Genomic DNA, 27,433 nt, shown 5'->3' with positions numbered 1-27,433 from the left:
TTTCCCCCCCCCCCCCGGCGCCTTTTCATTTGCCTACCGGCCAACCAGGTGTGATGAACCTGCGTGTCTTGTCGGTTTGTCGGTCTGTAGTACCAGGCTGTGCTCCAACCAGCTGATGGTGGAGCCAGGCTACCCGATCCTGTTACCGTCCAAACCTACAACACAAGTGTTTTCTATCCTCAAAGCCTCCTTCCTCTCTCCCCCCCTCCCCCCTCCCTCCTCCCTCCTCCCAACCCCACGGGCTGCCATAGATCTCCTGCTGTCAGCAGCTAATTGGTTGACCCGCAGGGTGTCCTGTCTCACACCATACCGCCATTCATTGGCTAACATGCCCTCCGCCATTGATATCATCTGTCATTGGCTCTGACAGATACAGAGTGCTGTGTTTTCCAAATGAGTCAAATAAAAGTAATATGCTCGCTGAAGAGTGTGTGTGTGTGTGTGTGTGTGTGTGTGTGTCTGTGTGTAAATATATATATATATATATATATATAAGTTTCACTCTACAAGATGGCAGCAGTGGGTGGACTATATATAAGTTGTAGTGTTTCCACATTTCACTAATGCGCATGTAATTTAATGTTTCCTCTCACATGTTTTAAGTGCAAGCAGATGGCCTGTTTCTCCCATAGACATATTCACAAGTTTTGTATTCTCCCTGTGGCCGGTTAACCTTGGGACCGCATTTCTTTCTTATTTAGCTAGAAGCCTGTGTCTAGCTTCTTTACAGACCTAATGTTTATTAGCAACAGGTCACACCCCTGCATGCTTCATTTAACCGTTGGGATAGGGATACGTCTCAAGCACAGGTGTCCATCGATAGTGGTGTGTGTGTTTGTGTGTTGGTGTGTGTTTGTGTGTTGTGTGTGTGTGTGTGTGCATGTGTTTTTGCATTGTTTTCCTGGCTCATTGCCTCGCGCATCAATCTCCGAGCCGCAAGCTGCGCAACGCCGCAAACTAATGGGGAGTGTGTGTGCGTGCATACGTGGTAGTTGAGGAGTGGGATCACCAGGACAGCATAAATATTATTCAGGACATTATTCAAGGGTTCTCTCAGGTCGATTGGAATGGCCGTCTTGAATGTTGGTCAACGTATTCCAATACTGAACAGCCAAAGAGCCCTCTCCCTAACTCTGTTCCTTTCTACATTTTTTGGTTCAATCTCTCAATCTCACTCTCTTGTCACTCACTCACTCTGTCTACATCTGTTTCCCTTTCGCTCGCTCCCTCTACTCCATTGTTGAAATACACTTTTTAAAACCTTGTGTTTTTGGCTGGATGGATGCATGGGGCCGGAGTTTAGACCTTTAAGCGTCTCCCTGTTTGAATATAAACACGCACCCTCAGCCTTCAAATGCTGTCGGGGTGGAATTCTTCAGCAAGTGTATTCCCATTCGCTATAGGTCCGTGGAGATGATGACGATGGTGACGATGATGATGGTGTGGTAATAATGAGTGCTGGCTGGTTCCTTCAGGCTGCAGACTATTTGTCATAGCACTAATAGGTTGAGGCCTCAAAGGGCAGACCGTACTGAAGTCCCCGTGACTTTAGTGGGTTGGGATCTGTGTGTGTGTGTGTGTGTGTGTGTGTGTGTGTGCGTGTGTGCGTTGTTTGTGTGCGCTCGCTCTGCACAGGTGAATGTATAGTTGTTTTATGTCCATATACACTGTGTCCCATGTAAACCTCTGCTTGTCCAAACATAATGTTCCATAGCACTTTGTGTGTGTGTTTGGACCGAGAGTGTATGGGGGTCTGTTTTCTGTAAGCGGGAGAGCAGATCTTGGCTTCTTGCTCTACCACCACCTAGAGAGAAGTAATATAAGCCAGACTATCCCCCTCTCCCCCTCACCCCCACCCCTCTGGCTCTCTGGCTCTCTCACTCTATGTGTGTCACACAGTCTCCCCACCAGGCCTCTCCTATGAAGTGTGAGGCCAAACACAGAGCTCACACTGTTGGATTACGCTCGCTTTATCGATTGACTTTATTTATGTGTTTATTTATTCAAAAGGGCACTGAGCCCCACGTCCCATGGGTGCACTTATGTGCTGCACACACACCTGCTGTGTGTGTGTGTGTGTGTGTGTGTGTGTGTGTGTGTGTGTGTGTGTGTGTGTGTGTGTTTCCATATGTTAAGGTAGGGGCCGTGCTAGGAAGCGGGACCCTGGTTCGTTGTGACGCGCATTGTCACTACTTAAAGCGGTGTGACATTAGCTCATATGTGCGCACACGACACAGCCATGTTTAGAGGCACAACACAGAACCATTTTATGGGATTAACAACCTTGGCTTTCACACGGGGCCGAGTATCGGAAGCGATGAAGCCTTACTCTGGTGGGTCTTAAATGTATGTTTGTGCGATGAAATGTGGGCTGAGAAGAACAGTACGCACTACGCACACACGCAAACAGAAGTCTTTGTGTGTGTGTGAGAGACGGGAGAGAGTTTTGTTGTGCACACACCGTTAACTTTGTGCTCAAGCAGGTATGTGACAAATTGTATGTGGTTTGTTGAAAGAAATACCAAGGAGGCCCCACCGTCTTCTCCGGGGACGGGGCCATCACCTCGCTTCCGTGAGCAGTTGCGTACCTGGATGTGATTCCAGTGTGGAACATCACATCAGTTGCCAAAGAGGTTGCCTCCAACCAACAGTACCGCACCCATCAAACGGTGGTTAGGATTGATCCGTTGACACACAGGGGGCGGGGAAGCGCCACCTGTCCCACTCCCAGGAATGATTTACGACTCCGTCAAGCCTAAAACAAATTAAAAACTGATTTCTATCTCTGTCTGCGATGATTGTGTCACTGCTGACAGCTCCCTGACATATTTTATGTGACACGTAGCAGATGGAATGAGAGCACAAGTGAGGGCGAGAGAGAGAGAGAGAGAGAGAGAGAGAGCGAGAGGAAATATATGTGTACAGCTTAGGGCTAGTGGTTCCCGTGTTCAGGCCCAGTGCATTAGCAGGTCATAAATGTGGATTAAGACTAAAGGCTCTCCTCGCTAACTCCTATGGTTTTGCATGCTGTGTGTGTGTGTGTGTGTGACTGAATGTCTGACAGTGATCCCTCATGCTGAATGAGCCCCACTGATGGCTTCACCATCTGACTCCTATCCGTCTCCTACTCAACCTTCTCCTGCATTTTCTTTCGCTTTCTTTTTCTTCTACTTTATCCTGTCTTCCTTCACCTGCCATTCATTAAGATGGTACCGCCCTCTTGGAAAACTGATCCAAACCATGGCCGCTAAATCATTCATATGTACGTGAATGTAGGTGTTCATTGACATTTGGGGAATTGTATCTCAAAATAAAATCTTAAAGCTTGGAATATTTGTTGTGATCCTGGAAGCATGAATGATCCGACCAGAGAAATATCTGTGGCTGACTTATGCCTGAAACGCGATCAGTTATCTTGAGATTCGTATGAATTACAGTAGTGACCTTATTACTCCAGTAAATGGAGAAGATCTTGCTAAATACCTGGCAAAGGAAAGTCTTTCTGAACGTAGCCTCATACGACTGCCACACTGCTTTATAGACTATGAATACAAACTGAATAAATTGTGTTGATTAGTTTTGTCCTGTTCTATTTGGTCCTCTTCTGTACGTAATAACGCTGTCATTGCGTCATAACTCGTCCTTTCAATGCCTCGTGCTTTTTTTTTATGCGTTTTGTTTGCCCCCAAAAAAATAATATATATATTTGTTTTGGCCTTAATTATAAGTTTGTTATTAATATATATTATTTTTTTACACAAATAAAGTTGAAGGGTTGATAACGTTTAATTTGGGCTTTCATGCTATGCCTACGTCATAGCTGTGCGGTTATTGAAACGTACCTGCCAGCCAATCACAATCGAGTATTTACCCACGCCATATTTCAGGCGAGGTAGATGATGCCTTCATGTCAGGTCTTCATAACAAACAGACTTCACAAGCTGTTTCACAAGTGGCCTTGAAACAGTCCAAATGATATTGAGAACAACGGACACTGTGCCAGTAGGACCTCCTCTTCCTCTTCCTCCCCTCCCCGCCCCCTCCCGTCGGTCCTGATGCTCATTGGTATGCAGGGGCTGTGCTATGACCTATTAAAAGTCATTTGTCAAATTGCAGCCAACCGGTTTGTTCTGCGTCAGCCTCGACGTGAATATATTTTGACATGTGTTTTTTCTGCCCTGCGCGATGCGCCTGAGGACCTGTGACAGCACTGCTCCCCGCCGAATGCTAATGCATTTAGCGCTCAGACACACGCACACACACACACACACACACACATACACACACACACACACACACACACACACACACACACACACACACACACACACACACACACACACACACACACACACACACACACACACACACACACACTGTCAGCAGAATGACACAGCAGACACAGGCTCAGTGTTCTGATGATATAGTACCTGACAGTCATGCTAAGTGGAGCTGTCAATGTTGATCGCACGCAAACACGACAAAGTGAGTGTGTGTGTTTGGATACACATGCACCCGTGAAATGCGCAAAATCGATTTTACAGCACAAAAATGTATTCGAGAGTGCAAGCAAGTGCAATGCCTATTTAAAAGACGGAATACGTGTGTGTGTGTGTGTGTGTGTGTGTGTGTGTGTGTGTGTGTGTGTGTGTGTGTGTGTGTGTGTGTGTGTGTGTGTGTGTGTGTGTGTGTGTGTGTGTGTGTGTGTGTGTGTGTGTGTGTGTGTGCTGCCAGGCAGTAGGATCCGGTCCCCTGGGGCTCGGCTGGACAACACAGATGTTTGTGGGCTGGGAGGCAGATGATGCTCAGTCCTTCTGGAACACATTGCTGTTGACTTCCAGCCCCATCATATTTTCATTACAGTTGCAAGAGAGAGAGAGGGAGAGAGACGATAGCTCCTAGACAGAGGGTAGGAGAGCTTCGACCAGGCTATAAAAGGGTGCTTAAAACATCAGGAGAGTTTAGATTTGTGTATTTGCTAGGCCAGAACGAGTAGAAATGGCTTTTTAAATGAAGCTCTAAATAACAACAAGTAGAGAAAAGTCTAAGGATGCATGGGAAACATTCCAAACCATCATAAAGTCCCATAAAAACGCTTGGCCGCTTTACAAACCCACTGAAGCCACTCAATGCCTAATGTGTTAATGCACAGCACTTGTTGAGTTTATTCTTGCTGAACAATAATATGGAAGCATAGCATTAAGAGAGTGCCTGTGTTTGGTCATGCTGGGAGAATATTGCTCCTGGTAGCTCTTTAAAGAGGGGAACCCAACCACAAAATGCTTCCCTTCGGCGCTCTATCCCTCGTAATGCAACCTCTACACTGTAAACCAACCCAGTGGGCCGCTTGCTCTGGAACACATCACTTAGTCTGTTTCTCGCATTTCTCTCTTTCTGTTTCATTCCCCTTTCCAGCCCGTTAGTCAACCACTAACAGGCTGTGTTTTCGAAACCTCAACAATGCGTTAATGTGCTGGCTGCGCGTGCCTCCCTTTGCTGTGGTGCAGCGTCGGCTGGCCATGTGGTCGCAGTAACACGCGGCTGCTCAACCCCGGCGAGGCTGGAGGGAGCTGTCTTCAGCCCTCTGGCAACCAGAGGGAAACCCTCAGTCAAAACACCACCACTTTCCGCTCCGCCGCAGATGGTTTGCTCCACTCGTAAAATCCATATTTCTTTTCAATACGATGATGTATAATCAAGGGTTTCGGATTAGGAAAGTGTGGAAGGTGGACCACAGCAGCCCGAAATACTATAGACCGTGCAAATGCTGCATAAAAAGTATAAAGTGTCCAAATGTGTTCCTCGTATGTGCAATCAGTGCGATGGATTACTGGAAAACGATAAATGGCTTCATAAAGTTCATCAAAACCAAAAGTGGGACGAACTGGACATTTCTTTCTGGCTTCCTGGAACAGAGAACCAAGTTGTTTTCACACTGAGAACGTAGTGACGCTGTATTTTATTATTTTCTGTTGGGAACTAATGAATTATTAAATATTGCAAAAGAAATACTGAGTCAGTGAGAAAAAGATGGTGCTGAACAAAAAGTATTGGCTTCATCATCGTCCCTGAAAGGCGAATCATTGGAGCGTAATGGAGATATTGTGTAACTATCTAAACTGCTAATCCACCACACCTGATGAATTCCTACTATCACCCCTATCTGGTTTGCATTTGCATACACATGCCTGCGCTAGGCGTGTGCGGTGTGCGGTCTGTGTTCGCCGTCAGTGCTTCCATTAACGTTCATCAATATCATCTGACCACATGTAGCACTCAGGCATTCTGTTCCACACACACACACACACACACACACACACACAGGGGCCATGCCAGGGGTGTCAAACCGAAGTCATAAATCACCAGAGGATCATTCTTCCTAGAACTTCTGCAGAACTCATCTCTCTCTCTCTCTCTCTCTCTCTCTCTCTCTCTCTCTCTCTCTCTCTCTCTCTCTCTCTCTCTCTCTCTCTCTCTCTCTCTCTCTCTCTCTCTGTGTGTGTATCTCTGTCTCGCTCTTGCTCTGCCTCTCTTTTTTTCTTCTTTTTGCTCTCTCTTTTCCCTGCTCTGCTCTGGAAAAAGACTGAACTCATCATGGTGGTAATAAAAGACAGGTGTCCTTTATTCTTTTTTTGAATCTCACTTGCCCCCCCCTTCCCTCCCTCCAGTCGGAGAGCAGAGCTATGCTCCATTCCTTCCCCGTCCTACACCCCGCCTCTATCAGGCTGGATACCAGACCTGCACTAAACGGACTGTTGGCCTTTTCCTTCCATTAGTATTTAGGTTGGATTTAGCATTTTCTTTGCAACATCATCTCTGAGGGTTTGGGACTGCTCGCTTCCTGCCTGCGGTGCCTCTAGGCGGAGTCGTTGAACTAGTACAAATAAAGAACGTTTGCTGGTAAATGTTTTGCCATTCAATTCAAATTGAGTTCATGGATATAGTGGATGGAAAAATAGCAAAAGCAAGCAAAGCAAATTGAAGACATGACTTTGCACTCTGGTAACTACTCTGGTAACTTCTGAACTTCTGGTATCTGCTTTTATTTATGACATTTTCTAGACTCAGTTATCTAAAATAATTGAGAGATTAGTGGACTATGAAAATAATGGTAAGTTGCCGCCCTTTTCTAGGGTTAGAGGGTATCTGCAAAGCATACTACTACCTAAACCTTGATCGGTGTTCCCCGAGTCTCAAACCAAGCTGCCCCCCAGAAGAAAGACAAGGCGATCCAAACATAACAGCCTGGAAAGTTATGTCTTCAACTTGGGTGGTATGAGAACAAACTGAGAGAAAAAGTGTGCGTGCGTGAGTGCTTGTGCGCATGCGTGTGAACGTGTGTGTGTGTGTGTGTGTGTGTGTGTTCGAGCGATAAAACAAGGATTTCAAGGAGCAGAGAAAGCTGGTAGGATCTTGACCAGCTGAGTTGTGGACCTGACAGTGCCAGAAGGAAGGCTGTCCAGCGTTGTCGTAGTTTATTCATATCGATGTCCAGTGTATGAGGGCAGGCTAGGATCAGGTGAAGGGAATCGCTATTAATGTGCTGCTTCAACTGGACTGCGTCACACCCCTCACTCTAGTTGTTGTCAATTCAAAAGCCCCCCCCTTAACCCGTCGAAAAGCCCCTGCGACTCGGGGGTTAGCAAACGGCGCCTGTTGTTCAAAGGCTGACGACATGGCACACACCGTCGCCTTGTTTATTATTCTTGTTTCCCCCGCTCTCCTTACTCTGCCACGTGTGGTTTTCTACCACCCAAAATATGGCCGGATACTCCAGACTATCGCTTACTGTGGCTCTGCCTAGGAGTGTTTGGAGGGCGTGTGTGTGTGTGTGTGTGTGTTTGTGAGTCTGTCTGTATGTGTCATTGAAATGTGTTTTCCGTGTGTGTGTGTGTGTGTGTGTGCATGTGCATGTGTCTGTGTGGTCTCTGCATGGCATTTGACCACTTCCTTGGCAGCAGTGTCATTGATCTCCACTATATTTGGCTTCTTGTTACCAGTCAACTGAGCACTGGCCGGCCGCATCCCTGCAGTCTTTTTATAAGCGGTACTTTTCCACCTATTTTGCATTCATCTAATTTAAATACAGAAACATCTATTTTAAAAGGAAAATATATATTTTTTCTCTTATCAAAACAAATCTCAACAACTCAAGTTTCCCAATGATAATATAATCCAAGGCTAATTTAATTGAAGGTCAAGTATTTGGGCACATATTCTTTCAGATAGTATGCAACGCTCCATTAAAAAATAGCGGTGATCAAAGTTAACGCTTGAAATGTCTCCGTGAGAACACCCCATTAACATTGTGCCCTTTCTCCTTTTTATCTCTCTGCAGATCCCGTTCTCGCTGGTGCAGTTCCCTCTGTGGGAGCATTTGAAGGTGCGTATCAGATCTCTGAGCATGTCTGTTACCGACTGCTCCTCTGTCTTTCTGGCTGAACTGGCTTTCTCTTTTTTTACAACCTATCTATTTTATGTCCCGACCCGACGCTGTGCCTCTATCACTCTGCCCCCTCTCACCCGTGTGGTAATTGCCGGGCATTAATGGTCATTAGTCACCGTAATGTCTTGGTAGTAAACCTGTAGGGGTGGGCCTACAGCCTGACACTTTAACAGTCCTCTCCCTCGCATCCCTACTGCAACAACTGTGTATTAGTATTAGTATTATTAGGTGAGTGCTGCATGCAGCGCTCACCTATTGCTCTTCATAAGTTTTATTCTTTCTTTCTTTCTTTCTTTCTTTCTTTCTTTATTATTCTCTACAAACTTTGGGACCTATCTCCTTCCTCAATTTTACACCTAGAGACTCCATTCAAATTTTAGAATCGCACGCTTCTTTTCCGATTTTTAAAAATATTTTATACTTTTCAAGATATTCTACTTTTAAAATACTATCTTTTTTTATCATGGGAGTCCCATTGTACTTCAACTCCCATTGTACTTCAACTGTTTAAGACGTAACTAAATCAATTTTCAACCGTTTATCTTCGTTCAAATTAAAAAAAAAATCAACCTCACTTTGTACTACAGCACTCACCGCATTTTCTGCAGGAAATGCATTTTCTAGTTACCGGCCACTATCTCAATCTTTTTTTTTTTGGATTTCCTCAATGTGATAATGTTATTCCCCATGTCTACCACTCTCATTATCTCCTCTCTCTCTCTCTCTCTCTCTCTCTCTCTCTTCTCTCTCTCTCTCTCTCTCTCCTCCTCTCTCTCTCTCTCTCTCTCTCTCTCGTTTCTCTCATTTTCTTTAATTGGATGGCCCTGGAGGGCCACTAGTCTTTGGTTGTGTTGGGGTGTTTTTTCCTCCTTGGGGGCTGACGTCATGCCTCAAGGGCAGTGGAGGCGGGTCCCCGGACATTCCATCAATCTGAATCCCCCTTTCAGACCCGCTACACCCTGCAGAGGGACAATACGGAGCACAGCTGTGTGTGTGTGCGTGTGTGTGTGTGATGGAACGCACACAGAGTAGGCCCTCCCACTGTTCGGTCCACAGATTCGGATGCGGTCACCCACAAGCGCCTCTTTGTCCCAAAACGTAAAGACCCTCTCTCTTTCTCTGTAAGGCCATCTGGGCCCGGCCGTTATAGGAGAATTGAACGGTTTGAATGTTTAAGTTCTCCCTTCCCCTCCCACTCTCTCCTCTCCGTCATTCCTACTTTATCAACTCTTTATGTAATTCTTTCCTGTACTCCTACTTGCGTCACCTCAAACTGGCGATGCTTTTCATTCTCTCTCTCTCTCTCTCTCTCTCTCTCTCTCTCTCTCTCTCTCTCTCTCTCTCTCTCTCTCTCTCTCTCTCACTCTCTCTCTCTCTCTCTCTCTCTCTCTCTCTCTCTCCCCCCCCCCCCCCTCATGTTTGTTTGCCTCTGTCCTCCTCTATTTGTTCATTCATCTTGCTCCTCCTTAAACCCCCTAGTGCTTTCTGGTCGACTCCCTGGTGGTCCTGGAGTGCTGTCCTCAATAGCTAACGAGGCCTTTTACACCACCACATTCAGGCTACCCTGAACCAAAACAACACAATTCAAAACAACACAACAAGAGCAAACCAATGACCATGATGACTAGCCAGCCAATAGGAGCCTACTTTTTCATGTCTTCATACCAGGGGTCCGACCGTTTGGATTTTTATCAAATTTTGGATAGATATTAATCTTAGTGGATGTGTGAAAATAAGGATGGAGATGGCGAAGGCCTGGGTTCCACATGGAGCCGAGACAGCTGTGAGAAACTAGGCATTTGTGTGTGGACCTTTGTGTCTTTGAAAATAAAAATCTCAAGCCTGCTGTACACTGTAGATGTGTGCAGCAGAACACCTACTCCATAGACACACACACACACACACACACTCTCTCTCTCTCCTCTCTCTCTTCTCTCTCTCTCTCTCTCTCTCTCTCTCTCTCTCTCTCTCTCTCTCTCTATCTCTCTCTCTCTCTCTTTCACACACACACCAGAGCTACCTTTGCGTGTCTTGGGGACGTCGACCAGGTGTGTTACCCCGAAGCGTCACCAAATATGTCTAGGGTTCAAAGGTCAGATCCGTTTTCCTGTGTTTATCTCCTATTATTTATTCATGAAACGGTGAGGCAGAGTTAGGGAGAGGGGGAGGGAGGGAGGAGAGGAGGAGAGGAGGACGGAAGAGAGGGAGAAAATCCCAGAGCATGTCGGCCTTTGATGTGGAAAACAAAATCTGTTTTAATCTGCTGTCTAATGGAACACACATGAAGCATCCTGAGACCAAGACCCTGTCTTTCTGCCCTGATGCGTGTGTGTGAGAAAATATTTCTGTGTTCGTGTGTGGGAGAAAATAGAACATTTTCTCACACACACAAGTATTTTCTCACACATACAAGTATCAATAATTGTCTGTTTGTGTATGTGTGACAAAATACTTGTGTGTGTGTGTGTGTGTGTGTGTCGGAGAAAATACTTTGTTTATGATCGGGCTGTGTGTTTTGATTCCTGTGTATGCATATTGTGTTGTGTGTGTGAGTCGGCGAGCGACTGTGAGCAAAGATAATGTATGTCCAAGCAAAGGCATGGTCGTTCTTCCTGTGCTTGCAAATTGTGTGTGTGTGAGAAAGGCAGAGTGCAACAGGTTGAACGTGCATGGGGCACAGTCATAAGAAAACACAGATAATCACTCCATGATGTTCCTCAATTGCTTCCCCCCCGAAAGCAAACATGGCTCAGGATGCAAAGGCCAGGCCGAGTAGCTCATGTTCATTCATCGTTGTTTTGCATAGGGGGGCCGTGCGTGTATGGTCTTGTGTTTGTGAACTCAGAAACATCTCATTTGGTTATCACATGAAAAGTTTTTTTACTTTTTCGAGCACGTATATACAAATGTGAACGCATGAAGGAGGAATTAAATTTGAATAAATATCTGGACTAGACCATTTTCCTTGAAAGAAAAAGAAAAATCAAGTTTTATGCTAAATATAAAAGCTCTAATTGAAATGAAACAACTCCTCCACTGTAAACATGAGTGCTATTCCCAGCTTCTTGGCCTTGTTGCCACATCCACTGCCTCAGCGGACTACAAATGGTTTGGATTTGATATTATTGTCTTGCTGCCATTGGATGACGTCAAAGTCCCATGAAACCTTTGAAAAAAAAGCTGGCTCCTATCTTGCCTACACAGAGCCTTATTTGCACGATAAACATGGATAATGATGAAACCCATCGTAGATATATACTTTGTATTGCAGTGGAGATGGGGCGGGGGGGGGGCGGTTGGGGCTGGTTCCTTTGGGAAAACGAGGCAGCGTGACATCACCGGGGGAGCCAGATGGGGGAGAGCATGGGGTCACAAAAATAGCCTCGCAGCCCAGTTCCCAGACCCCTAGCCCCCCTGGCCGTGCAGCAAAATGTGCTTTTAATGTCTGGTATCACCAATAACCACGCTTCTCTCTCTCTCTCTCTCTCTCTCTCTCTCTCTCTCTCTCTCTCTCTCTCTCTCTCTCTCTCTCTCTCTCTCTCTCTCTCTCTCTCTCTCTCTCTCTCTCTCTCTCTCTCTCCTCCCACACAGACTCTCTGGTCAGAGAGGCAAGGTCACGCGCTCTACTCCTGGCAGGCTGCGGTGTGCGGAGCCCTTGCAGGTGCATGGGATTATATGCTTGTGTGTGTGTGGATGAGAAGGGAGGGGTGAGTGATACCGGGGTGGGTGGCTGGATGGACAGACGGGTGGGTGTGTAAACTGATGGTCAGCACTGCTACCGGGGGAAAATGTCAGCAGACGCCGTCACGCCACATTCCTGGGGAGGATTGGACCTTGGCTGGTGGTCGCTGGCAGGGCTGCTGCGCCCCGCCTCACCTGCACGCCAGACGGCAGGAAGGCAGCGAGCAGCAGAGCATCGCTCAGAGAGCAGGAAGAAAGAAATGTCAACATGCTGACCGTTAACCCTTAAAAAAAAAAACGAGAACACTCGAATCAACACAAAATCTAGAAATATCGTTTTAAAGGTTTTACAACGGAGAGTCGATGTAGGAATGTAAAGGTAAATTGGTCTAAGTGCGATAGAGACCGATTTAGCAAATAAATGCGAAATCCTCTTACTTAAATGTAACTCAGGCTTCCACTCGTACGCACGCTGCTTCTATTACTGCTCCAAGAGTAATATCAGTTGTTCAAAACTCTATTTCTCTCTGTCACAAAGCTTCATCTCGTTGCGCACTGTTCTTCTGCGGGGTTAACATGTTACCTTGTTAAATTGTGCTTAGTATTTCAAAACACTTGGACGGATACGTATTTAATTTGGTTCTCGGGCCACGGCAGCCTTTTCTGTCTGACAGTGTATCCTGGGGGAGAGATGGACGACCGCGGGAGGGCACTGAGAAAGGAGATGTAGGGGTGAGAAGGGGGATGCTCCTGGACTGGGATCCCTGCAGCTGCATCCACCCCCACCCCCCCCCGGTCACTGGGGCCTGACGGGGGTGGGGGAGAAAAGGAAACCAGACCAATAGAGGGTGAACGGAAATCCAAGAGAAGGATAGACTTGACTATGGAAACAAAAAACAAGTGAAGATTAGGGATCTGAGAGCGTAGGACTGCACGTTTTGGCTTACCACTGCGAGGCTCTGGCATTGATTTAGACAGACGAGGAAGAAGAGACACGAGAGCCATTTATTTACATGTCACGTACCGATGCCATTTTTGATATGCATATATGAAGTACACGTATATCATAAGCCCTGGTGGCGTCACCACCATACTGACAACTGTCACTATGTGAAGAGTTTATACCTGGAACCCATCATCCAATCACTCTCTAGTAGGTAAATCTTTGTTTATTAAGCCCCTTTTCGAACAACGTGTTCCAAAGGGCTGAACAGATGGCAGACCAACAGCAATAGCACACAAGGAGAAAAACATGTCAGCAGTACACCCACAAAAATAAAACATGCATCAAATACAGGTAATATAAAAACTACACCCAAACTCCAGAAACATGACGACAAATGAATCCTTATTGATTATCTTCTTTATTTTGCTCTCGTATTAAAGGCCTTGAGGAGAACCGATCAACAGTGTATTGACATGCAGGACGGATGGAACCGTACAGGAACCTTCATGCTAGCCAACCTGTGGCTCAGTGGGGCGTCCACATGGACAAGCCCTATCCTGGGGCTGGGGGGGGGCAGGAAACATGGCCAGAAGGAGGGAGGATGGACGGTGAAAAGGCTGGAGGACACGCAGCACTAAAAGAAAAAGGCCTGACAACTTAAATGCATTCGAAAGGGGCTTGGATTTTTATTATATGCGTGTGTCACAATATCTCAGGAATTTATAATCCCATGTCCTAAAGAATCCTAAAGGATGCAAGTCCCGCTAAATGTGTTGAAATGTGTGTTCATTCAAGGTCTATGTTGTCTCTATGAAATTAGTGTACTGATTTAAAAAGTTGGTCTGAAGTTAAGGATTATTCTCTGAACAAGAGCGTATCCTCCTATCCCTCAAATCGATCCATCACAAGAAGTTCATAACCAAACTAGATTTTGTACTCTAAATGGTAAGCAGCCCTGGTGCTGATAGGGCAGTTTTTTAGTTGTTCTTAAATCTTCCGGGACTCTGTGATGATTCATGAGATTTATATGGAGATGTCTGTCTTTAATGTCCATCCAAGATTATTGCACAACACCCTACGGCGCTTGTAGACCAAGTCGTTGTTTCACTGCTGAGTGTTAGGAAAGAACTTGCACGCCACACACACAAACGCACACAAACGCACAAACATCCCTCCTCCATTGACAGTCTAAAGACCCGTCGCTTTCATTAGGACATGATATCGCGTAAGCTTGTGAAATCGGTCTCCATCGCCAGCCAGAATACACTTCCACACAATAACAAGGTCTTGATGCTTCAACAACGCTTGTGTACAATTGTCTTGATTCAATTTGTTTTAAAATGTTCACGTCTGCCCTCCTAATGGCCCCAGTGTAGCCTCTTTCTCCTCCAGGAAAACTTTCACACAAACAAAGTGGTTACAGAGTGCATAGCCACGGTGTATCTCCTTAAAACATAGCGTGTGGACTGCTGGAGCCGTACTTTAGTACTTTTATTAATGAGGCATAATAGGGATGAGAATATGACCTTAAAGTAAAAGTAGTTAAGGGCAGGTTGTACTGTTAACTGACCGATAATGTTACCATAACTGTGAATGTAAGCTTGAATTAAATGAGAGGTCTGAAGATGTTAAAAGGCCTCCTAAGGGTATATTATAGTACATTTTGTGTTTGTGGTTGTTTGCTAAGTGTGTGCTTGCGTGTTTTGTGTGGTTGTAGGTGCAGTTGCAGCTTTTGTCACAACGCCCCTGGACGTGGCCAAAACCAGGATTATGTTAGCAAAGGTACGCACGCACGCACGCACACACACACACACACACACACACACACACACACACACACACACACACACACACACACACACACACACACACACACACACACACACAGTGCCAGGAGATGTTAAACAGGGCTGTCAGGTGATTCCTCACAGTACACAGACTGAGCACACTCACAGCCTCTACAAAAGCTCAACAAACCGCAATAGGGAGAGCCTGGCAGTGTTACATAGGGACACGGAGATGACACACACACAGCACGCACGCACACATCAATCACACAGACGTGGCCGTGGCTGGTCTCGGGCGGGGGGTGTGAGGGGGGGGGAGTGGACGTGTTTGTGCTCATGGTTAGTGTAAAGGGTTAGTTATGGTTCCACGTTGACGCAACGCAAGGGGGTTTACGACCCATTACGTCCTTGCGGAACCTCCTCACGTCCTCCGCAAGGGCCTGACGTGCGCCTCCCAAAAAATGTAGGCGACGCAGTAGCAAGGGCTTTGATTGGTCCAAGCACTAAAACCCGACCCAAAACCAAACCAGGTTCACAACTGCGTCGAAGGGTTAATTTGAGTTTTGAGTCTGCTCGGTCATTGTGTTGCGTCGACGTGGAACCATAACTGAGCCTTAAGAGAGCATGGACTAGGTAGGATCTTCCCGGTCCCTGTGTTCCACGTCATCCATCGATCTCCCTCTCTCTCTCTCAATCTCTTTTTCCCCTTCTTCTTTCTGGCCGTGTCTCACCCTGTCTTTGTTTTCCCTCAGTCCTCCATTTTAGTCGCTCTGTTATGTTTCTACCTCCTCTATTGCTCCTCCTCGGCTCTTGTGATTCTTCTGGCTCTCTGTGTATGTGTGCATGTCTGGTTTCCCTCACTGTGTGTGTGTGTGTGTGTGTGTGGGGGGGGGGGGGGGTGAGGAAAGGAAGGTGAGTGAGTTCAACTCACCCCCTGCAGCTCCCTGTGTCCTTGGAGAAGACTCAGTGTTCTGTTCCTGCCCCCCTCAGCCCTCACTCCCCCCCCTCAACTCTTCCCCCTCCTCCCCCAACCCACCGACAAACTTACGGCCCGCTAGAACAAGCAGCAGGGCCGCTCAGACAGATCTGGACTCTAGACCCTACCAAGCTCTCTTACAGTGCTCCAGTGTCCACGCAGACAGACACTGCGTGGACACTGCAGGACCACCCCCCCAACATTAAAGAGCAGGTGGCCTGTAACCCGACTGGTGGACGGGGTTTGCAGGCCACAGTTCCACAGTTGCCCTAACAAGGGCTGGGCACTTCTCTTTTCTCTTCTTTCAACCCACCCCATCCCATTCCCTGTTATTATTTGTTTTACAACGGCGTAAGAACGACATTCCATTAAGTACTGCACCCTCCCAACACAGCACCTAACAAGCCCAGGCAGGACTGGGGGGGGGAGGGAAGGAGGGGTGGGGAAGGGAAGGGAAGGGGGGTGGGGGGTTGCTTGTGGCAGTAGGGGGGGCGGTAGACAGAGAAAGGGAGCTATGGAGGTGGCCGGAGGAAGGGTGGATGAAGGTGTCTGAACTTGTCACGTTTGTTTCCTTCCGGGCCGTGCGGGGCGACGGCTAGAGCTAAGTGGTGGGGCACGGACCCGGTCTGTCATTGAGGCTTTGGTGGGTGCTTGTATGTGTGTGTGCGTGTGCCCCCCCCCCCCCCCCTCCCTGACAGTCAGCCGTCCTGCACCGGGTGGGCCGGCGGTTTGCCACACACAGCGATTGGCTCTGGTACCGTGGGCACCGTGGGGGGGCCATGACACGCAGCCTCCGCTGTAAAGGGAATATAAAAAGTAAAAGCTCCTGCTCCCTGTTCCTGGTGCCAGCTCTGGACCTGAAACCCCCAGCCCGTTTCCCCTGCCCCTCACCGCACCTCCCCCCGGAAGCCCATCGGAACAAACACACTGTTGATTTGCAACCTGGCAGCCTGGGGGCTTTCTGCTCGTTTGGGTTTACCCTGCTGCCTTTTCCCAGGCCAGTAAACACCATCATTCTGCTGGGAGCACAGAGGCTCTCTTATGTGGCCCACAGAGCATTGTGGAGGACCGGGACGTTGGGTTCAGATTTGGATGGATCTGTTGTGTTGCGCGGCCACGGCAGCGGAGGTGTTGTAAAGACCTGGTCTGCTCATGCTGGTTAGGAACTGCTGAAAAGATTTCGGTAGACCTTCAGGCTGTTTTGACCGTGTTAGCTAAGTGTGTGTGTTTGTGTGTGTGTGTGTGTGTGTGTTTGTTAGTGATGTTTGTGTATGTGTGCATGTGGGTGTCGACACACGTGTGCATGGACACGTGGCTCTTCGTTTCCTCTCTGTTTACCCTGGGGCTGTGTAGGGAACTTGTCAGAGGAGCTAAAGGCAGACTTGTAACTCACCTGCTCCTCTCCAAGCTAAACAGGAGGAACTGGAATGTGTTGGGCGGGGTGGAGAGAGAGAGAGAGGGAGAACGAGAACGAGAGACTGAGAGAACGAGAACAAGAAAGACCGAGAATGAGAGGGAGAGAGAGAGAGGGAGGGAGGCAGTTGCTCTATTTATTCTATTCCAGCTATAGCACATGCAGGAATCTTCTCCTCGGGTTTCCTCAGTCATTGCAGGTGTCACTGTTCAGAGTGAGAGAGTGAGCGATCTGTTTCCTGTGTTTCTGTTAGCGGTGGTAGGATAGGTATCAGAAAAGTCCTGTGTGTGTGTGCACGAAACACACACACATACACACACACACACAAGCACACAGTTATGCTAAATCCATTAAACAGCATGCAAAACTCCAGAATCATGGATCAGAGGAACTCTGCTCTTTTCCGGGCTAAGATGAGTTGTGTAAATACAGGCATTAGAGAGGGAGGGGGGTAGGGGGAAGAGAGAGGTTGAGAGAGATGGAGAAAAGGGGGAGAGAGAGAGACAGAGAGAGAGGCAGAGAGGATGCATTGAGTTGCAGGGTTGGAGGGGGTATCAGGGTGGTGGGTGGAGTGCATGGGTGGGGGGGATGTGTGCGTGGTAGGTGTCACCTGTGCTGACACAGCTGTCGGTGAAGAGAGCTAGGGGTCTGAGGGTGTGAAGGGTGTAAAGAGAGGATTGGGGGAGACTAAACATGGCCCCTCTCCAGGAGCAGGAAGTGAGCGAGACAATCCATCCATCATCACGCCTCCATTCATACTTTCTCTCTCCATCTCGCCATTTGTCTCTCTTTCTGTCTGTCTGTCTCTTTTTCTCACTCTCTCGTCGAATCAGGTACGACAGAAGGCACACAATTAGAAAAACAATAACTTGTCTTAAATACAGTTTAATACAAATGTAAATGTATGTATAGAGGCAAAAAATAAGAGTCTCTCCTCTCTCTCTCTCTCTCTCTCTCTCTCTCTCTCTCTCTCTCTCTCTCTCTCTCTCTCTCTCTCTCTCTCTCTCTCTCTCTCTCTCTCTCTCTCTCTCCCGTGTGTTTTTCAGGCTGGAACGGCCACTGCGAACGGGAACATCCCAACGGTCCTTCTTGATGTGTGGAAGAGCCGCGGACTTTCTGGGTGAGGATTGTGTGTGTGTCTGTCTGTGTGTCTATAGATCAGTGTGTGTTTGTGTGTGTGTGTGTCTATAGATGTGTGTTTGTGTGTGTGTGTCTTTCTAAAGATGTTTGTCTTTGTTTGTCTATAGATGAGTGTCTGTGTGTATGGTGTGTGTGTGTCTCCGTGTCTATAGATGTTTGTGTGTGTCTATAGATGTGAGTGTGTATGTGTGTGTGTCTATAGATGATTGTGTGTGTCTGTGGGTCTATAGATGTGTCTGTGTGTGTTTATAGATGAGTGTGTGTGTGTGTTTGTGTGTGTGTGTCTATAGATGAGTGAGTGTGTATCTGTCTATAGATGAGTGTGTGTGTGTGTGTGTGTGTGTGTGTCTATAGACGTGTGTCTGTGTGTCTATAGATGTGGTTATGTGTGTGTGTCAACCTTCAGCTCTAATGGAAGTTCAGAGGGCGAGCACAGTGCAGTCGTCGTGCAAAGACAACCACCCGCTTCACACGAAGCCCCTTTTCATCCCACTTAAAACAAAAACTGCTTTGCATTTTGCACGTGATTTGATTGAACTCGCCCCGCCGGTCTCTTACATAATCCAGTTTTGATGATGGAACCGCACCTCCGGGGACACAAATTTATGATCAAATTTGAGGAACGAGACATCTAAAAAGCTTTTCTCGCCGACCCGGGGGTTGCACCATATTGATTGAGTTTTTTATCCCTTGCGTTCCAGAGTGGCCGGTTCACCCGTGTTTATGACACAGGGCCGTGGATAAAAGGCCGGGGCCGCCGGCACTAAAACAAACCAGCCGTGTGAATAATAGACTCGTCGATGTACGAGCCCATAGCATTTAGCGCAAGATTCACCACCGCCTGGCTCTTTACAGATCGGTGTTCAGTAAGAGGGCCAACCAGGGGGCAAGAGACTTCTCTTTCTGCTGTCCTCGCTCTCGTTCTCACACACCCACACGCACACGCGCACATCCGCCAACATGCACACACACACACACACGCACACACATACACACAGGCGCGTGCTAATACACTCAGCCTCAATAGGCAGTTGTTTGTGTATGCTGCAGTGCTGGAATCTAATCAGTGTGTGTGTGTGATCTAATTTCTGTTTATTTCTACCACTCTACTAAGCCCTAACAAGCTGCTCGGGGAGAGTCCGTTCCACACACGCACAGGAGTGGGGAGCATATTTGCATCCAACCTACCACGTGTGACATCACACACATGCGGTAACATCTGTGACATTCCTTAAGTCAACCGCCCACAAATCAGAGGATCTTGTTTGTCCTCAGAAGTGATTGATCGAAGTGGGCGACGTCATTGGGACAAAAAGAGCAGAGAGAAAAGCAATCGAATGGAGTGTTATTGGGCATTTGTGTGGATACATAACGAGAATCACAAATGTGTTTGGCGGGAGACGTTTGGCTCCTGCTGTCGAGAAGAGAGGGAATATAAAGTGACTTGGCGCGGCGTGATTACTAGGAACCAGCCAGCGGAGACGCTCCACAGAACACCTGGACAGTGAGCTGGCTGGAGCATGGAGACGCACAGACGATGGAAGAACACAAAGACTTGCGCAACGGCGGGACGGGGGACAGGGGGTGTTATAGACACAAAGCATGAAGTAAATGGGTGACGCGTATTAAACGGTACCGGGAAGAGGCAGCACAGAGAGCAGCACGTGAGCGGTTGTGTGGGAGGTGCAGAGCCAGGGCCTCTGTCTGGGCGGTTTGAAGGCTGCACCGGTGCATGCCTGCTGCACATCGCTGAGACTTTAAAGCTGTAATTATGGTAATAGGCCCCATCGCAGTGCAGCGAGCCTTTAAAGTGCTTCCATGTGTTTTTATGTGTGTGTGTGTGTGTGTGTGTGTGCGCACGTCGTGCCACAGGGACAGTTTGTAGCAGGGAAATGAAGCCAGGCCGCCTCAACTGTAATCTTAAATCCAGACGAGAATCAAACCTCCAACAATAGAGACCAACTAGGACCCAATGTAACCTCCTGCAATAGAGACCAACTAGGACCCAATCTAACCTATAATAGAGACCAACTAGGACCCAATGTAACCTCTTACAATAGAGACCAACTAGGACCCAATCTAACCTCCTACAATAGAGACCAACTAGGACCCAATCTAACCTCCTGCAATAGAGACCAACTAGGACCCAATGTAACCTCCTGCAATAGAGACCAACTAGGACCCAATCTAACCTCCTACAATAGAGACCAACTAGGACCCAATGTCACCTCCTACAATAGAGACCAACTAGGACCCAATGTAACCTCCTACAATAGAGACCAACTAGGACCCAATGTAACCTCCTATAATAGAGACCAACTAGGACCCAATCTAACCTCCTACAATAGACACCAACTAGGACCCAATGTAACCTCCTACAATAGAGACCAACTAGGACCCAATCTAACCTCCTGCAATAGAGACCAACTAGGACCCAATGTAACCTCCTGCAATAGAGACCAACTAGGACCCAATCCAACCTCTTACAATAGAGACCAACTAGGCCACAATCAAACCTCCTACAATAGAGACCAACTAGGACCCAATGTAACCTCCTACAATAGAGACCAATCAAACCTCCTACAATAGAGACCAACTAGGCCACAGTCAAAACTGTGCTCAGTGTCTCCTAAGAAGTATGTAGACTGAGGCAAACGCCTTTGGACAACGCGTCCAGCTCAGATGTTTGGCCCATTCTTCTCTGAACAGTGTGGGCTTATTTTGAAAATAAGATGATAATAATAACAGCTCACTCTCTCATGTGCGTGTTGCCCAAGATCACTTTTAGTGCGCTACTCACACCAATGATGCACGATATTGTTCCTTCAGTCATTTCTAAGTCTATTTTTAGTCTGAGTCTAATCCCAGAGAGGCGATTGGTTGACAGCGGGACTGACTGATCATAATGGCTGGCCAGTGGATGATGTCACGCTGAGTCAGTGATGGGAACATTCTGAGCCCTGGCTCTCGCACTGTCTTGTGTTCCACAGGTGCGCTCGATCGCAGACAGGAAGTGACATGCTAGGGGAGACGAGGAGAGACGGAGCGGCGCCAGGGCGTCTTGGGTTGCAAACCTTCTTAGTTTATTTCTGGAAATCTCAGTCCTTTGTGTGCTGAGCTGTTCATTTCTTGGCTCTTACATGTTATTTATTTTTCAACCGAGCACTGGTCTAAAACACATCTGTCATCTATAATGAACATGTATACATGCACATACGCGATCGATCCATCTGTACTCCGAATTGAGTGTGATTGGCCGTAAGCAACGCTTAACACTTATACGTGAGTAATGGCGTTGCGTCGCATTGGCTGGCAGACACGCTGCTCGCATCGCACGGACCTGCGATGACGGATGGGTGTGTTGAGTTGGAAGGAGCATGCTGAATGCGGGAAGGCCAAGAAGGCCGACTCTGAAGTAACGTCTCCTCGCTCATTCGGACCACCTCACGCTCCCACGCTCGTACCTGCCCGCCGGCCTGAGAATCGACATCTTCCACTGATACACACGCCTGTCCTTTCTCAGTCCGGTCCTCATGTCTCTGTCCCCTCGGTCTCTCTCTCTCTCTCTGCGGCTCTTTGCATGGTAACCACACACGGCACACACACCAAGTCCTCCGGTGCCCATCTGTTGGTGCAGGCCGACGCTGGGGGAGTTGTGGAACGCGGGCCCTGAGTGGATGGTTGTCGTGGCTGCTAGATCCCAGACATGCTTGGCACCTTGTACAGCTTTAGCACTTGACGAACCCTGCGCTGTATACACGCAAGTAGCACCGTTTGTGACCTGCCTTCTAAATGAGGACCCTCAAAACGACGAACTTGCTCCCCCCCTGACCGTGCCCACTTTGCATTTGAACCGCCACTGGTGCTGTGAGGCTTAGGCATCTGTGTGCGCCTGAGCTTTCTTACTGACACATGCATATGCATACACGCACGCACGCAGCCGTAAACACAGACAGACAGACCCACGCGATATCCCCGACATCTGGAATAGTGGGTAACGGACCAGATGAGTGTGGGGGTGTGTTGGCCGACTTAGGGTCTTAACAGGCAGAAAACACAGTACGGAACGGAAGTGTTGAAAATGTCTGCTCAGCAGAGAGACAGAGTGAGAGAGACAGGGGAGAGAAGAGAGGGAGCAAGAGAGCGAAGAATTATTTCGTGAGTAGGAGCTTGGGTTCGTAGCGTGAGTGAAAGACGGAGGTCACACCGACCAGCAGATAAAGGGGAAGAGGTGAATTACCAGACGATCTGAGCAGAGCAGAACGCTAGCAGACATAGATGGCCTGACTCAAATTAAGTGGGCTGGGGGAATCTGGGGTTGGGGCTGTCGGGTTGAGGCCTAATCCCAAAAACAGCTGCGTGGAGCAGGGAGGCCAGGCGGTGGGTGTAGGGAGCAGGAGGCCCTGGGAGTATGCAGGCCTTCTCATGGCCCCGGCACATCCTCTACCCCCCTCCCCCCCCGAACCAATCCTCTACAGCTGGTTACAACCCAACCAATGCCTCTTTAAGCTCTTCTTAACTGCACCCACCCCCCTCCACCGACCTTAGAATCAGCCACTGAGATCCTACTTAAGCCCCATAACCTGTAGAGTCCGGACCGTCCTGTCATCTATGTAATTGATGCAATATTTGATCAAATGTGTAAGTGATGGACCTTGGTGTTCACTGCTTCCGCTTTGTGTGTCCGCTCTCTGCAGGCTGTTTGCGGGCAGCATACCCAGGGTGACCTTCATCAGCATGGGCGGCTTCATCTTCCTGGGAGCGTACGAGAAGGTGCGCAGCTCCCTGCTATAGCGTCTCCGAGCCGAGCCAAGCCACGCCACAAACAAACCGCAAGGACACTCCTCAACTCCCCGCAGACACGCCTAAACTGGACTGAGGCCAGGCAGCACCCTCAGTTCCCCGGAGGCCCGGCGCCTCCACTCACCTCACCCCCCTTACCCCTCCATCCCTGCACATCCTGCAGGGCTACTCGGCCCCGTCATCCACACGCAGGCACAGCGCTCTGGGCCAGAGCTCAGGGAGCAGGGACACCTGGTGCTGTGTAGAGGGCCATCTATCCGACGGATCACGTTACCCCCGTGGCTCTGCATTCCTGCTCCTCAGCAGCACACTGCGGACGGGCTTGAAGTCCGCCGGGGCGGTCATTTCTTCCCTCCCGACTGAAAGCGAACACCCGTCCCATATGACTCATTCACCAGAGAGACTACAGTGTACGGAGCATCTGTGCTGGCTGAATGACTTGCATCGTGTTATGACTTCGCCCTTCTTTTTATTTTAGTGTTTAGATGATGGCCTGGTGATTACTTTTGTTATGTTATCGACGGAGCTACCGATGCTGATTTCTACCCCACTTCGGATGAAGACGGAGGGGGCATTAAGATCTTTTATGGCTCCCTCCAGCAATAACTTGGCACTTAAGTCTGCGGCGAGCCAGGCCACCTGTTTTTAAGACCCACTGGGGGGGAGAAGAGTCATATCTCAGTGTTTAACCAGTCCCACAGGAGCACCTCTGAGCTCATCCACCTGCAAGAGCTTTCATTTCATAAGGCGAGGCCCGCAAGAATGTCCTGTCCAACCGTCACTTGAATATCTATTTCAATCATTGCATTTTTAGAGTCATCGTCTCTCCCACATAGACAGGGATACTCTTGAAGTTATCGTTTGTTGTGGCTAGTTTGACTTCATAAATTATGGTTTAATTATTGTTAGTCCTATTATTATATACCTCCATTACACTAAAATCTTTGCGGGCGAATATGTGCACACATGATTTGAGTGCAGTATTTATCTGGGCTTATTAAAAGCCAGTGAGTGAGCCACAATGTGTATGGTTTATTTTGGTGTGAATGTGTTCCCCGGGGCTAGACAGTCCTGTCACAGGGTTTGAATGTTCTCTGGGTTAGACAGTATTGTAAGAGGGTATGATGTTCTCTGGGTTAGATGTTCCTGTCAGAGGGTATGAAGTTCTCTGGGTTAGATGGTCCTGTCAGAGGGTATGATGTTCTCTGGGTTAGATGGTCCTGTCAGAGGGTATGATGTTCTCTGGGTTAGATGGTCCTGTCAGAGGGTATGATGTTCTCTGGGTCAGACGTCCTGTCAGAGGGTGAGGGAGACGAATGGCCTCACAGGTGGAAGTGTTTGTCAAAAGGTTAGTCATGGACAACATCCGTGGCCGGCTTGTGATTGGTGGAGGGCCGGCGCTGGGGGGGGGTGTCAATCGTCATAGGGACAAACATCAGTTTGGAATGCACATTCTAGCCAGGCACTGACCCTGGCTCAGCCCTCACTCATAAGAAAATATTTTAAACAGGCAGCTGTGGACAACCATGTCTGATGTATCTGGAGCTTAGGGAACGGACAAACACACAAACTCCTGGTTGGTAGATCGGCTCCATGTGTGTTTGTAGTCCACACAGATTTAATTTCTTTGAAGATCAAGGTCTTTGAGGTGTGTGCGTGTGCGTGTTAACTGCCCAGTCAGCTGTTGGAAATAACACTGCCGGTGAAACATTCCCACTTCCCTTCTGCTGCAATGGTTGCAATCCAACTCATAACGGTGAAAGAATTCCGATGCCCACAACAGAATAGCAAAACATGATTTTATTAGCCACTTCAATGCCATGTTAGACGCATTAATGTTTTAGCTTTGACATCGGATCAATGGTTTCAGACAGTCTGTTAACAATAAATTACTGTGAAAGTGGACTGCACCTCAATACAGCATGTCCCTTTGTTTTCATACCTAGATACACTAGGACCATTTTTCCCAACGGGGACCTCTGATTGGTCTCACTGGTAAATCCAGCGATCTGATAGGCACAAAAATCACATGTAACCAGAGAAGTGTGTCCTCAAACCAACCCTCCCCAAGCCATCCCCTGATAAGGCCACTGGCGACTGTACACAAAACAGAAAGAGCACACTGGCAAAACACACATATACATTAGACAATGTAATCATCTTTCAACATTCACGTTGTCTCAGGACCGAGTGGGATTCAGGTACCATTGTGTTTTGAACGGGGGTATTTGAAAGCCTTGGTTTGGTTCGAGTCAATTTTGTCCAACATAGTGCACAGAGTTAAACTCTTCTGCAACTATTGTTCCTCCCTAAACACGAAACATACCGTCCCTGCCGGGGCAATGACAGTATGCCATTACACTATTATTACCAGATGGTGTTCAGACCAAAATGGCTTAATACTGCCATTATTCGTTCTAGAAACGCACAGCACGAGTGTTGATGCCACGTAACAGCAGTAACAAAATGACTCTTACATTAAAGTATGACACCAGAATCCTTAAAACGGTTCTCATGTGAACCTTAAAAGTCGACGTTTGCTACAATGTGTTTCTAGTGCAACAAATGCAACCCTCGACAGGCAAGATCACTAAACGTAATGGAACTACCAGGAATTCGGTTTCCTCCCGTATTGAATAGCGAGAGAGAGAGATCCGTTCCCTTTCAGAGCAGGTGGAAGGCTTTAGCTGGTTCTGAGTTTGCGCCCCACATCTGGTCTCGAACCCGTGCCAAGGTGAGGCGGCTCTGGCCAGAATGCAGGAGGTAACAGGATGCGTGGGTGAGAGCTGTCCGCTCCAGGTGGTGCAAGGCGAACCGCTGAAGCCTCGCAGGAACGTTCTGCTATCTAGAAACACTTGGAAGAGCTTTATGGTTCCGTATAAAAAACAAGTGGTGTGAACTCTGCCAGCGTCGGTGGCGCCTTCTCCCGACAAACCCGGGCACACGATTGGCAGACCTGCTTATTGAGCAGGTTTCAGATGTGTTATCGGTACCAAAAAGTGCTTGAAAATAAAATGGTATTATTTGACCCCATATGTGTCTCGTACCATCTAGTCAGTGTAGCAACATCTTAACGTGGAAGCTCTTCCTTCATTTTGACAGCAGTGAGTGAGTCACAGAGTTTTTTTCTGTACCATATGTCAACGCACGTTCAAATGTTTCCATGGTGACAACTGAATGTATAATTGTTGACTTCGCTAACAACCACATCAAATGCCTGTTGACGCAAGACTTTTATGCCAAGTCCCTAACCCATTTTCCTCGTTTTCTTTGATCATGCAATAAGGCACCGCAGCAGAATCTGGTAAAAGCTGAAAAGGGCTTGTTTTTTTTGGAAAATACAAATAATCCCATCATTTCTGTCCATCATGCACAGAATAAATTCAATTCTCTCTTGTAAAAGTTATATAATATAAGAAAACTCTTATGTACAGCCGAATGTCCAAAAGGTAAAGTTCATCGTTTTTTTCCTCTTGCTTCCTCCTGCAAACACACTGTACAATATTCCCTACATTTGCATGCTTCAAATGCAAGTCACATTATTTGGATGTAGGATTTCAATGGGTCACCTCCCAGGGGAAGGTTCTTAACGTTACACGCTCAGATGGGGCGCCACCCACACAAGCTCCGCCTTCAAATTCCGGAGTGCCACCCCTTCTCCTCCTCTTCCTCCCTCTCCATTTCCCCAAATCTTTTCAGGGGTTGGTGGGGGGGATCAGTTGGATCCAGGGATGGGGTGTGGTGGGGGTGGGGGGCGGGCATAGGCCTCAATTTGAGGTAGCGGTTCTATTCCCAGTGCAAAATGAAGCTGCTGCTAGTCGCTGGCCCTCCTTAAGGGGGCGCTCTCACTCTGAGAGGCCCTGAGAGAGTGTCCGTTGGGCAGCAGAGCCCGCCGGAGCTCAGTGTCACAGTCAGTGTCCACGGCCGGCTTGACCAGTGTGTGGTAGTGGGGTGGGTGGTGGTTGTGGGGGTGGTAGGAGCCGTCCTGCGATGGCACGTCCGTCCTGCCCGATAACGAACCTGCAGGGCGGGAGAAAGAGAATTGAGTGGACTGGCGTGTACAGGGTTATTCGAGAGCCACCCAGGACGGCACACAGATTGGGGTCGGGGTGGGGAGCTGGGTCTGGCAAACAGATCCGTGTTAGATCGGAGTGTGACAGGCGCACACTTTTTCTTTTTGTCATCCTTCCTGGCCAGAGGACCTTGGATGCAAGAGCAAGGCCTGCTGCCTCGTGAGAGA

General features: G+C 48.0%; 2 protein-coding genes across 2 annotated transcripts in view; one reads left to right on the top strand and one right to left on the bottom strand.

Annotated features, from left to right (window-relative positions):
* Nucleotides 1-23,327, top strand: part of slc25a26 (solute carrier family 25 member 26) — a 42,471-nt gene extending 19,144 nt beyond the window's left edge. Inside the window, exons 6-10 of the mRNA XM_079748122.1 lie at nt 8,339-8,383; nt 12,038-12,107; nt 14,791-14,855; nt 18,297-18,370; nt 23,088-23,327. Coding sequence (XP_079604248.1) covers nt 8,339-8,383; nt 12,038-12,107; nt 14,791-14,855; nt 18,297-18,370; nt 23,088-23,184 — 351 coding nt within the window. The 3' untranslated portion in view covers nt 23,185-23,327. The remainder of the gene's footprint in view (nt 1-8,338; nt 8,384-12,037; nt 12,108-14,790; nt 14,856-18,296; nt 18,371-23,087) is intronic.
* A 1,712-nt stretch (nt 23,328-25,039) lies between these two features.
* lrig1 (leucine-rich repeats and immunoglobulin-like domains 1) overlaps nt 25,040-27,433 on the bottom strand; it is a 35,691-nt gene continuing 33,297 nt past the window's right edge. The window contains exon 18 of the mRNA XM_079748346.1: nt 25,040-27,213. Coding sequence (XP_079604472.1) covers nt 27,008-27,213 — 206 coding nt within the window. The 3' untranslated portion in view covers nt 25,040-27,007. The remainder of the gene's footprint in view (nt 27,214-27,433) is intronic.

Source organism: Pollachius pollachius, assembly GCF_949987615.1.
Source record: "Pollachius pollachius genome assembly, chromosome: 12".
NCBI classification, from domain to species: Eukaryota; Metazoa; Chordata; class Actinopteri; order Gadiformes; family Gadidae; genus Pollachius; species Pollachius pollachius.
This window is presented reverse-complemented; position numbering and strand designations above follow the sequence as displayed.